This window comes from Scyliorhinus torazame, chromosome 12, assembly GCF_047496885.1.
Source record: "Scyliorhinus torazame isolate Kashiwa2021f chromosome 12, sScyTor2.1, whole genome shotgun sequence".
Lineage (NCBI taxonomy): Eukaryota > Metazoa > Chordata > Chondrichthyes > Carcharhiniformes > Scyliorhinidae > Scyliorhinus > Scyliorhinus torazame.
In genome coordinates, this window is record NC_092718.1 from 9,430,104 (window position 1) to 9,443,747 (window position 13,644).

At 52.5% G+C, this 13,644-nt stretch overlaps 1 protein-coding gene across 1 annotated transcript in view; it reads right to left on the reverse strand.

Annotated features, from left to right (window-relative positions):
* frmd5a (FERM domain containing 5a) overlaps nt 1–13,644 on the reverse strand; it is a 352,980-nt gene that overhangs the window by 71,479 nt on the left and 267,857 nt on the right. Inside the window, 2 exon segments of the mRNA XM_072470394.1 lie at nt 5,270–5,393; nt 11,532–11,629. Of these exon segments, the coding sequence (XP_072326495.1) occupies nt 5,270–5,393; nt 11,532–11,629 (222 nt within the window).

Genomic DNA, 13,644 nt, shown 5'->3' on the forward strand with positions numbered 1-13,644 from the left:
TGGCAGATGGAATACAATGTTGACAAATGTGTGGTTATTCATTTTGGTAGAAATAACAGCAAAAGGGATTATTATTTAAATGATAAAATATTAAAACATGCTGCTGTGCAGCGAGCCCTGGGTGTGCAGGTGCATGAGTCGCAAAAAGTTGGTTTACAGGTGCAACAGATGATTAAGAAGGCAAATGGAATTTTGTCCTTCATTGCTAGAGGGATGGAGTTTAAGACTAGGGAGGTTATGCTGCAATTGTATAAGGTGTTAGTGAGGCCACTCCTGGAGTATTGTGTTCAGTTTTGGTCTCCTTACTTGAGAAAGGACGTACTGGCACTGGAGGGTGTGCAGAAGAGATTCACTAGGTTAATCCCAGAGCTGAAGGGGTTGGATTACGAGGAGAGGTTCAGTAGACTGGGACTGTACTCGTTGGAATTCAGAAGGATGAGGGGGGGATCTTATAGAAACATATAAAATTATGAAGGGAATAGATAGGATAGATGCGGGCAGGTTGTTTCCACTTGCGGGTAAAAGCAGAACTAGGGGGCATAGCCTCAAAATAAGGGGAAGTAAATTTAGGAATGAGTTTAGGAGGAACTTCTTCACCCAAAGGGCTGTGAATCTATGGAATTCCTTGCCCAGTGAAGCAGTTGAGGCTCCTTCATTAAATGTTTTTAAGACAAAGATAGATAGATTTTGAAGAATAAAGGGATTAAGGGTTATGGTGTTCGGGCCGGAAAGTGGAGCTGAGTCCACAAAAGATGAGCCATGATCTCATTGAATGGCGGAGCAGGCTCGAGGGGTCAGATGGCCTACTCCTGCTCCTAGTTTTTATGTTCTTCTTGACTCCGCCTTCAACACCATAATCCCAGCTAAGCTCATATCAAAGCTCCAAAACCTAGGACTTGGCTCCCCACTCTGCAACTGGATCCTCGATTTTCTGACCAACAGACCCCAATCAGTAAGAATAAACAACAACACCTCCTCCACAATAGTCCTCAATACCGAGGCCCCGCAAGGCTGCGTACTTAGCCCCCTACTATACTCCCTGTACACACACGACTGCGTGGCACAATTTGGTTCCAACTGCATCTACGAGTTTGCTGACAATACGACCATAGTGGGCCGGATCTCGAATAACGATGAGTCCGAATACAGGAGGGAGATAGAGAACCTAGTGGAGTGGTGCAGCGACAACAATCTCTCCCTCAATGCCAGCGAAACGAAAGAGCTGGTCATTGACTTCAGGAAGCAAAGTACTGTACACACCCCTGTCAGCATCAACGGGGCCGAGGTGGAGATGGTTAGCAGTTTCAAATTCCTAGGAGTGCACATCTCCAAAAATCTGTCCTGGTCCACCCACGTCGACGCTACCACCAAGAAAGCACAAGAGCGCCTATACTTCCTCAGGAAGCTAAGGAAATTCGGCATGTCCACATTAACCCTTACCAACTTTTACAGATGCACCATAGAAAGCATCCTATCTGGCTGCATCACAGCCTGGTATGGCAACTGCTCAGCCCAGGACCGCAAGAAACTTCAGAGAGTCGTGAACACCGCCCAGTCCATCACACAAACCTGCCTCCCATCCATTGAGTCCATCTACACCTCCCGCTGCCTGGGAAAAGCGGGCAGCATAATCAAAGACCCCTCCCACCCGGCTTACTCACTCTTCCAACTTCCATCGGGCAGGAGATACAGAAGTCTGAGAACACACACGAACAGACTCAAAAACAGCTTCTTCCCTTCTGTTACCAGACTCCTACATGACCCGCTTATGGACTGACCTCATTAACACTACACCCTGTATGCTTCACCCAATGTTGGTGTTTATGAAGTTACATTGTGTACCTTGTATTGCCCTATTAATGTATTTTCTTTTATTCCCTTTTCTTTCCATGTACTTGATGATCTGTTGAGCCGCTCGCAGAAAAATACTTTTCACTGTACCTCGGTACACGTGACAATAAACAAATCCAATCCAATTCAATCCAATCCACAGTCACACACTTACTGCTAACTCACAAAGGCTCTCTTCACCCAAACCTCCAGTTCACATCCCTCAGCATTAGCAGCCAGCTTTCAAGTGTGAGCGTAAAAGGTGAGTAATAGTCAGCTTACTTGTCCATGAGAGTTCCGCACTGTCAGAGGTGTTGGCTTTCAGATGAGGCGGCACGGTAGCACAGTGGTTAGCACTGTTGCTTCACAGCTCCAGGGACCCGGGCTCAATTCCCGTCTTGGGTCACTGTCTGTGCGGAGTCTGCACGTTCGCCCCGTGTCTGCGCGGGTTCACTCCGGGTTCTCCGGTTTCCTCCCACAAGTCTCGAAAGATGGGCATGATAGATGAATTGGACATTCTGAATTCTCCCTCTGTGTATCCGAACAGGTGCCAGGGTGTGGCAACTAGGGGATTTTCACAGTAACGTCAGTGACGTAAGCCTCTGTAATACGTCCACAGAGAGTGAAGTCCCTTCCCCAGAATCCCTTTTATTAACTATCCAACAGCAGTACAACCATGTGCACTCAGCTCGCTGTCTACACCGGGAGTGCACTCAGCTCGCTGTCTACACCGGGAGTGCATTCAGCTCGCTGTCTACACTGGGAGTGCATTCAGCTCGCTGTCTACACCGGGAGTGCACTCAGCTCGCTGCCTACACCGGGAGTGCATTCAGCTCGCTGTCTACACTGGGAGTGCACTCAGCTCGCTGTCTACACCGGGAGTGCACTCAGCTCACTGTCTACACCGGGAGTGCACTCAGCTCGCTGTCTACACCGGGAGTGCATTCAGCTCGCTGTCTACACTGGGAGTGCATTCAGCTCGCTGTCTACACCGGGAGTGCACTCAGCTCGCTGTCTACACCGGGAGTGCATTCAGCTCGCTGTCTACACTGGGAGTGCATTCAGCTCGCTGTCTACACCGGGAGTGCACTCAGCTCGCTGTCTACACCGGGAGTGCATTCAGCTCGCTGTCTACACTGGGAGTGCATTCAGCTCGCTGTCTACACCGGGAGTGCATTCAGCTCGCTGTCTACACTGGGAGTTCATTCAGCTCGCTGTCTACACTGGGAGTGCACTCAGCTCGCTGTCTACACTGGGAGTTCATTCAGCTCGCTGTCTACACTGGGAGTGCATTCAGCTCGCTGTCTACACCGGGAGTGCATTCAGCTCGCTGTCTACACTGGGAGTGCATTCAGCTCGCTGTCTACACCGGGAGTGCATTCAGCTCGCTGTCTACACTGGGAGTTCATTCAGCTCGCTGTCTACACTGGGAGTGCACTCAGCTCGCTGTCTACACCGGGAGTGCATTCAGCTCGCTGTCTACACTGGGAGTTCATTCAGCTCGCTGTCTACACTGGGAGTGCACTCAGCTCGATGTCTACACCGGGAGTGCATTCAGCTCGCTGTCTACACCGGGAGTGCATTCAGCTCGCTGTCTACAACGGGAGTGCATTCAGCTCGCTGTCTACACCGGGAGTGCATTCAGCTCGCTGTCTACACCGGGAGTGCACTCAGCTCGCTGTCTACACCGGGAGTGCATTCCGCTTGCTGTCTACACCGGGAGTGCATTCAGCTCGCTGTCTACACCGGGAGTGCATTCCGCTTGCTGTCTACACCGGGAGTGCATTCAGCTCGCTGTCTACACCGGGAGTGCACTCAGCTCGATGTCTACACCGGGAGTGCATTCAGCTCGCTGTCTACACCGGGAGTGCACTCAGCTCGCTGTCTACACCGGGAGTGCATTCAGCTTGCTGGCTACACCGGGAGTGCATTCAGCTCGCTGTCTACACCGGGAGTGCATTCAGCTCGCTGTCTACACCGGGAGTGCATTCAGCTCGCTGTCTACACCGGGAGTGCATTCAGCTCGCTGTCTACACCGGGAATGCATTCAGCTCGCTGTCTACACCGGGAGTGCACTCAGCTCGATGTCTACACCGGGAGTGCATTCAGCTCGCTGACTACACCGGGAATGCATTCAGCTCGCTGTCTACACCGGGAGTGCACTCAGCTCGATGTCTACACCGGGAGTGCATTCAGCTCGCTGTCTACACCGGGAATGCACTCAGCTCGCTGTCTACACCGGGAGTGCACTCAGCTCGCTGTCTACACCGGGAGTGCATTCAGCTCGCTGTCTACACTGGGAGTGCACTCAGCTCGCTGTCTACACTGGGAGTGCACTCAGCTCGCTGTCTACACCGGGAGTACACTCAGCTCGCTGTCTACACCGGGAGTGCATTCAGCTCGCTGTCTACACCGGGAGTGCACTCAGCTCGCTGTCTACACCGGGAGTGCACTCAGCTCGCTGTCTACACCTGGAGTGCATTCAGCTCGCTGTCTACACCGGGAGTGCACTCAGCTCGCTGTCTACACCGGGAGTGCATTCTGCTCGCTGTCTACACCGGGAGTGCACTCAGCTCGCTGTCTACACCGGGAGTGCATTCAGCTCGCTGTCTACACCGGGAGTGCATTCAGCTCGCTGTCTACACCGGGAGTGCATTCAGCTCGCTGTCTACACCGGGAGTGCATTCAGCTCGCTGTCTACACCGGGAGTGCATTCAGCTCGCTGTCTACACCGGGAGTGCATTCAGCTCGCTGTCTACACCGGGAGTGCACTCAGCTCGCTGTCTACACCGGGAGTGCATTCAGCTCGCTGTCTACACCGGGAGTGCATTCAGCTCGCTGTCTACACCGGGAGTGCACTCAGCTCGCTGTCTACACTGGGAGTGCACCCAGCTTGCTGTCTACACCGGGCGTGCATTCCACTTGCTGTATACACTGGGAGTGCAGAAGATCTGACTCTTCCTGTTATATACAGAGAAGAGGTTCCCTGATTGGCCCACTTATCAGAGAACACGCATTCGAATTGGCCAATCTCAAAGGCCTGGTCTAAGTTAATTCTTCTGACAATAAAGATTATTATTATTATGATGTGTTGAAATGAAACTCTGCCGCCCTCTCAAGAGAAAGAGTTGGGGAGTTCTCCCCGGTGCCCTGGCTAATATTTATCCCCCAACTGATATACATAAACAGGTTACATGGCGACGTATCGGAGGGCTGCTTGTGGGACCTTACTGTGTGCAAAGTGGGTCCACTTTTCCAACATTATGCCATTCGCTACACTTTTAAAAGTTCTTCTTTGACCGCAAAGGACATCCTAAGGTGTGAAAGGTGCCACATAAATACCAGTCCTCGCTACCTCTCCCGCACTCACACCATCCCTGTCAAACCTTCTCAATGCAGTTTCTCCCCGATTCCCAAGCCGCTAATTCACTTACTGTACCTAAGTTCAGCTTTGTGGATGTCAGCAATTTTCCTTTCCAGCTTCTCCGAATGTTTAGGGAAGAACTGGAACTTGGAGCTGTATCCTTCAGGGTGCTTTCCTGCGTCATAGTCACCGATTTCAGCTAGAATTGAGAACATCTTAAAATAAACAAAATAGTTTCAAAAAAGAGACCTTTTCGCAAACTCTGAGAAACATTAGAAATCGCCTTGTGCAATATCGGTTTATCGGTTAATTCATACAGAATACTCTGTGCTCACCTGGGAGAGTGAGCCAGGGAGATCAGAGACAGAGAGACAGAGAGAGACAGAGAGAGAGAGAGACAGAGAGACAGAGAGAGAGAGAGAGAGCGGCAGAGAGAGAGAGAGAGAGAGACAGAGAGAGAGAGAGAGAGAGACAGACAGAGTGGTACCTCGAGAGAGAGAAAAAGAAGTGACGGAATAACACAAAGGCAGAAAGAGAATGAGATAGAGAGAGAGACAAATGAGAGTCAGAGGGTGCGATTAGGTAAGGGGATGAATCCCAAAGCCTCAGCTACCTAGGGACACTGCACATTAGAGTGACGCTGACAGCCACCATCTAATGTGCCAATTTACCAAAACGTATGGGCGGGATTGGCATCGCAATGAATTGCGAGATTGCGTCCGATCTGACGAGGCCTTGCGAGCCGGGTAGACCCCGGGAGCGGGGCGCCCAGGCTTTTGTAGGCCACGCTGCATGTGTCTCTTAAGAGAGACAGACAGAGAGAGAGGGAGAGAGAGCGAGGGAGGGAATAACAGGCAGAGAAGCAGAATGAGAAAGAGGGAGAGAAACAGAGAGAATGAAACCGAGAAAGAACATAACGAGAGAGAGTTACGGAGAGGCAGAGACACACACAGATAGACAGAGTGAAGGAGAGAAAGTGAGAATCATGTCTTGAGGGAGTATGTAGGGACTGAGAAAAGTGAGAGAAAACGGAGAGTTAAGGAGAAACAAAAGAGGCAGAGAGGGAACAGTTTGTAAAGAGTGAAAAACGTTCATCAAATATTCCTTTAATTTGATAACGTAAAATGGTGTATAAACATTGCTGATCAAGTCACCCTGCTCAATTCCGTGAAGAGTTAAAACCGTGTGAGCTAAGATTCACCTTAACCAACCCAATAAGGAAACTGAAGGGCTGCCATTTTATACTCTGTTTTGATCCCCTCTCACTCGTCTTCACCTCACTCAATCAGAATGAGCTTCTAATTCTTTCACCTGAGCATTTATTTTGATCTATGCTGTTTGAGTGAACCACTCCGTGTGCTGGCAAGTTCCACTCTCCGTGTAACGAGTCTTCGCTCGAATTCCCTGCTGCATTTATTGGTGGCGATCTTGGATTTATGGAAAGATATGCTTCACTGAAAGGTCGACTGGTTCCACTGTGTCGGCCAGTGAGTTGGGGAATTAGCCAATCCTGTTCTGGCTGGGAACAGTATAAAGTCACTTGCTGCAGCCAAGGGTTGGCACTGCCCCCAGTGACCAAAAGGTGGCAGCACTTGGAGCCCATCGAACAGACGGGATGTTCAACATGAACACTGGACAGATGGAGTCACAGATTTCTCATTCTCGCTTTGTCGCTTTTCCTCAGAACTTCCGTGGAGGGATTGCACCAGCCTTGGAAGCCAGGCCGGTGCTGGAATTCAATGAAAAAAACAATGAAAGAAAGAAGGGCTTGTATTCACAAAGAGCCTAATCGTATCTCTCAGCAGTGTCTGAACATGCCCTTAAATCATTTCCAACCATTGGCCATTACCATCAACTCAAAGAGTTTACAATCCCACCAGGGTAAATTGTAAAGTTAAACTCAATAAAATCTATGTTTTGTTGACATCAAAAAGAATGACCCATGTCCGAGAGAGAAGGAAACATTCTATTATGAAAACACGGAGCTTCAAAAGCATTCAATGAGGCTGTAACTTCACTAAATGTTTCTTTTTTGAGGCCTCAATGAGCCTGAGACATGCCTCAGATCCCAGGGTGCTTCCTCTTTGCCTATGTGGTATTATCAGGTATTGCGGTACCTAAGAGGCTGATGACCATTGGTTAAACCTAGGAGTTTACCATTGGCTGTTGATACGTAGCTCCGCCCTGACAGGCGGAGTATAAGAACCGGTGCCGTCCCAGCAGCCTTCACTTTCTGTACCGAAGCTGCTGGGGAACAAGTTCTAGTTGATTAAAGCCTTCAGTTATGAAATCACTTCGGCTTGAGTGGTAATTGATCGCGCATCAATTTAATCAACTAGACTTAAGCTGGAAGGATGGATCTCCGAATCAAACCGGAGTGCCTACAACTCAGCCCCCACGCGGAGAACTCGGCTGCAATATTTAAACACTGGCTGGCGTGCTTTAAAGGCTACCTCGAGACGGCCGGAGGCACCCCCTCAGAAGGACAGAAAATGCATCTCCTGCGCTCAAGGGTCAGCCCTGGGATCTACACCCTTGTCGAGGAGGCGGAGGACTATGATGCCACGATCGAACTGTTAAAAGGACATTATATCCGCCCTGTAAATCAGGTCTACGCACGTCACCTTTTGCAACTAGACAGCAAAGCACCGGGGAATCGTTGGAGGATTTCTACCGGGCGCTACTGGTGCTGGGCCGAAACTGTGGCTGCCCGCAAGTTTCGGGGAGCGAGCACATGGAACTTTTCATCAGGGATGCCTTCGTAGCAGGTATGACCTCCTCAGTGATCCGCCAAAGGCTCCTAGAAAAGAACACCCTGGGACTTAGAGAGGCACGGGCCCTGGCAGGGTCCATGGACGCCCTACCGTGCGGCGGTCCCCTGGGCTGCGTGGCACCTTGCAGCGGCAGCCCCACAGACCTTCCCCCTGACCCCGCATGCCTGCGCTGCGAGAAGGCCCGTTAACACCGCCGGGTCCCGCTGTTTCTTCTGTGGGCAGGCGAATCATCCCCGTCAGCGCTGCCCGGCCCGCACCGCCACCTGCAAGGGGTGCGGCAAGAAGGGCCACTCTGTGGGGGTCTGCCAGGCCCGCGCCGTGGCCGCGGTCTCCAACGACTCTGGAGTGCCGCGGCCACCCCCCCTTCAGGCCCCGACAGGCCAGCGCTCACCGCCACCCCCCTATCCTAGGGCCACGTGCGACCCACGGGCATGGCCATCTTGCCCCCCGGACACCACGCTGGACGGGTGGGCGCTGCCATTTTTTCCATCCCCGCCTCCATCTTGTCCATCCCCGGCCACCATGTGCGACCCATGGGTGTCGCCATTTTGGATGGGGCCCCAGGCCCCCAGCTCGGCCGACTACACGCTGCCCGATCAGAACTCGCAACTGCTTCATCTGGCCTCGGTGACACTGGACCAAAGTCGACCTCGGACACTCGCAACAGCAACAACGATGGTCTTCATCAACGGCCACGAGAAGTCTTGCCTGATTGACTCTGGGAGCACGGAAAGCTTTGTTCACCCCGACACGGTAAGGCGCTGTTCACTTGTTACCCACCCTGTAAACCAAAGGATCTCCCTGGCCTCCGGGTCACACTCGGTGGAGATACAGGGGTTCTGCCTAGCGAACCTCACTGTCCAAGGCAGGAGATACAACAATTTCCGCCTGTATGTCCTGCCGCACCTCTGCGCGGCTACCCTCCTGGGGTTGGACTTCCAATGTAACTTGCAAAGCCTGACCTTTAAATTCGGCGGCTCTATACCCCCCCTTACTGTCTGTGGCCTCGCGACCCATAAGGTCGACCCGCCTTCCCTGTTTGCGAACCTCACCCCGGATTGCAAACCCGTCGCCACCAGGAGCAGGCGGTACAGTGCCCAGGACCGGATCTTCATCAGGTCAGAGGTCCAAAGGCTGCTGAGGGAAGGGGTCATCGAAGCGAGCAACAGTCCCCGGAGAGCTCAAGTAGTGGTGGTAAAGACCGGGGAGAAACATAGGATGGTCACTGACTACAGTCAGACCATCAACATGTTTACGCAGCTGGACGCATACCCTCTTCCCCGTATAGCCGACCTGGTAAACAGGATCACGCAATACAAGGTTTTCTCCACGGTGGATCTCAAGTCCGCCTACCACCAGCTACCCCTCCGTAATAGTGACCGTAAGTACACTGCCTTCGAAGCAGATGCGCGGCTCTATCAATTTTTAAGAGTTCCCTTTGGTGTCACCAACGGGGTCTCGGTCTTCCAGCGAGAGATGGACCGAATGGTTGACCGGTACGGCTTACGCGCAACTTTCCCGTATCTGGATAACGTCACCATCTGCGGCCATGACCGGCAGGACCACGACACCAACCTCCGCAAATTTCTCCAGACCGCGAAAATCCTTAACTTAACGTACAAGGATAAATGCGTGTTTAGCACTGACCGTCTAGCCATTCTAGGCTACGTAGTGCGAAATGGAGTTATAGGCCCCGACCCTGACCACATGCGCCCCCGTATGGAGTTCCCCCTCCCTCACTGCCCCAAGGCCCTGAAGCGCTGCCTCGGATTTTTCAGTCATTACGCCCCGTGGGTCCCCAACTATGCGGACAAAGCCCAACCCCTAATCCAGTCCACAACCTTCCCCCTGTCGACGGAGGCCCGCCAGGCCTTCAGCCGCATCAAAGCAGACCTTGCAAAGGCCACGATGCGCGCCATCGACGAGTCCCTCCCCTTCCAGGTCGAGAGCGATGCGTCCGACGGAGCTCTGGCGGCTACCCTCAACCAAGCGGGCAGACCCATGGCCTTCTTCTCACGTACCCTCCATGCTTCCGAAATCCGCCACTCCTCAGTCGAAAAGGAGGCCCAGGCCATAGTTGAAGCTGTGAGACATTGGAGGCATTACCTTGCCAGCAGGAGATTCACTCGCCTCACGGACCAATGGTCGGTTGGTTTCATGTTCGATAATGCACAGCGGGGCAAGATTAAAAACGATAAGATCTTGCGGTGGAGGATCGAACTCTCCACCTTCAACTACGAGATCTTGTACCGTCCGGGGAAGCTAAACGAGCCTCCTGATGCCCTGTCCCGCGGCACTTGTGCCACTGCACAAGTGGATCGCCTCCGTGCCCTCCACGAGGACCTCTGCCACCCGGGGGTCACTCGTTTCTTCCACTTCATCAAGACCCGCAACCTGCCCTACTCCATCGAGGAGGTCAGGACAGTCACCAGGGACTGCCAAATTTGCACGGAGTGCAAACCGCACTTCTACAGACTGGATAGGGTGCACCTGATAAAGGCTTCCCGTCCCTTTGAACGCCTCAGCATGGATTTCAAAGGCCCCTTCCCCTCCACCGACCGCAACACGTATTTCCTGAACGTGATTGACGAGTACTCCCGGTTCCCATCCGCCATCCCCTGCCCAGACATGACCGCAACCACCGTCATCAAGGCCCTGCAGGGTATCTTTACACTGTTCGGGTTCCCCGCTTACATACACAGTGATAGGGGGTCCTCCTTTATGAGCGACGAACTGCGTCAATTCCTGCTCAGCAGGGACATTGCCTCAAGCAGGACGACCAGTTATAACCCCCGGGGAAACGGGCAGGTAGAGAGGGAGAACGGAACGGTCTGGAAGACCGTTCTACTGGCCCTACAGTCCAGGAATCTCCCAGTCTCCCGCTGGCAAAGAGTCCTCCCAGTGTCCCTCCATGCCATCCGGTCACTGCTCTGTACAACTACCAATCAGACACCTCATGAACGTCTCCTTGTTTTCCCCAGGAAGTCCTCCTGCGGGACCTCGCTCCCAACCTGGCTAGCAACACCCGGACCCATCCTGCTTCGGAAGCACGTGCGGGCGCACAAGTCGGACCCGTTGGTCGAGAGGGTCCACCTGCTGCACGCCAACCCCCAGTACGGCTATGTGGCGTTCCCTGACGGCCGGCAAGATACGGTCTCCCTACAGGACCTGGCGCCCGCCAGAATCCCAGGCGCACCCGAACCATTACGCCCACCGCCTCCCCCCCCCCCCCCCCCCCAGGGTCAGTACTCCCGCCGCTCCTGCCTAGAATTAGAAATCTAATGGGAATTCTCACTGAAGCCACGCACGCTGCTGGGAAATCCACGAGAAATCCAGAGAATTCCGCCACCAGCCAGAGATGTCCGGCCTACCTCTTTGACCAAGCTGTTGATCACCTGTCCTGATATCTCCTTGCGTGGTTCAGTATCAAATCGTGTTTGTTAATCGTTCCTGTGAAGAACCTCGGGCTGTTTTCTAATCTTAAAAGGTGCTATATAAATTCTAGTTGCTGTTGAAGCGAAAGAAGGAAGACAGAAATGGAGTCTTAACAATCAGTGGTTTACCTTGCAGGATGTAGGCTGCGAGCTGAGCTGCGTCGGAGGTCTTACAGAGGAGACGCCCATGGTACAGATCTCTTTTGATCTGAAGGAAGACCAAATACCTGAAAAAAAGCACAAGAGGTTGGTGACTGGGGAACAAACTCAAGAGAGAGGCCAGCACAAAGAACAGGAACAAAGACCAATACAGCACAGGAACAGGCCCTTCGGCCCTCCAACCCTGTACCGGTCATGATACCACCTTTGGCCAAAACCCTCAGCACTTCCTTGTGCCGTATCCCTCTATACCCATCCTATCCATGTGTTTGTCAAGATGCCTTTTGAACGTCGTTAATGTATCGGCTCCCACAACCTCCCCTGGCAACGCGTTCCAGGCACTCACCACCCTCTGCGTAAAAAACCTGCCTCGCACATCTCCTCTAAACTTTGCCCCACGCACCTTAATAATAATAATCTTTATTACTGTCACAAGTAGGCTTACATTAACACTGCAATGAAGTTACTGTGAAAAGCCCCTAGTCGCCACACTCCGGCGCCTGTTCGGGTACACGGAGGGAGAATTCAGAGTGTCCAAATTACCAAATATGCACTTCTTTCGGGACTTGTGGGAGGAAACCGGAGCACCCGGAGGAAACCCACGCAGACACGGGGAGAAGTGCAAACTCCAGACAGACCGGGACCGGAATTGAACCCGGGTCCCTGGAATTGTGAGGCAGAAGTGCTAAACACTGTGCTACCGTGCCGCCCAACAATGGTTTCATGGTCATCATTCACCTTTTAATTCCAGATGTTCCATTGAAATCAAATTTCACCGTCTGCTGTGGTGGGATTGGAACCCAGATCCCCAAAACATTACCCTGGGTTTCTGAATCACAGATCCAGCAACAATACCACCATCACCCCAATCCCCAGAAACCCGATCCTCAACACCCCAATCCCCAGAAACCCGATCCTCAACACCCCAATCCCCAGAAACCTGATCCTCAACACACCAATCCCCAGAAACCCGATCCTCAACACCCCAATCCCCAGAAACCCGATCCTCAACACCCCAATCCCCAAATCTGACACCCCCGTCAGCCCCGTCACCCCATGGCCATTCCTGACACACCTACCACCATTGCAACTACCCCCACCCCGATTGGTGGCACTCTCACCCCCATCCCCATTGCTGACACACGCAGCAATGACACTCCCATCACCCCACCCTCATCACCAACACCTTGTCACCCCCCTCCCCCCCCCCGCCACCATTAACTCCATCACCACCATCATTCGGCTCACTAACACTCATCACTGGCACTGCCATCATCGCCACCATCTCTGGGAGTAAACCATGTGGGTTGGAGAGGCCTGGGCAAAGTGATGGGGTGAAACAGGGATTCGGGTTTAATGTGGGGGCAACACATCGATCTCTGCCGACAGCAACTTCTCATCACTGACTCACAGGCCTGTAAAAGATTAATGGGAGTTTTTATGCGAACTCACACAGTCTCTCTGATTCATGGAACGTCTGCAGGAGCTGCGTCAGTAATTACCGCAGGATTAGAGAAACAGTGACTGCCAAAATCAATCTGCAAGTGAACTTCACTCGAGGCTTCACTACCAGCAGACTGAGGGCTACAGAACTGACTGAATGGAGTGAAGACACAATGCAGCCAGCACCCAATGGTGGAATGGGCTTAATGGGCCGAATGGGCTCTTCCTGTTCCCAATGTTCAGGAACCAGCATCGTGAACAACGTCTTCACCAATGGGACCGGGTGTTCCGTGTGGATCCACCTTTCCAGCAGGTTACCCAGTCTCGGGCAGCACCTGATCATTGTTAGCCCGGCGCCTGTGAGGAGGCAGCAGCCTCCAGCTGAACTGCTTTGTTAACACTCGTGTTCCATGGAAGGACAGAACAATGAATATCGCCGCTAAAATATCTTAGATCGTTAAAGCAGCAAGAACCCAGTTGGAGCTATCAAACTGCCTTTTACTAAACTGTTGTCAATGGGTATTTAGAAGGACCTTCATCAATTCCACTCCCTCTTTATAATGTTTCAAAATCGAATATCAACAGATACTCAGTCCTCTCCATAACACCACACAGAATGGAGTTGCCAACCCTCTCCTGA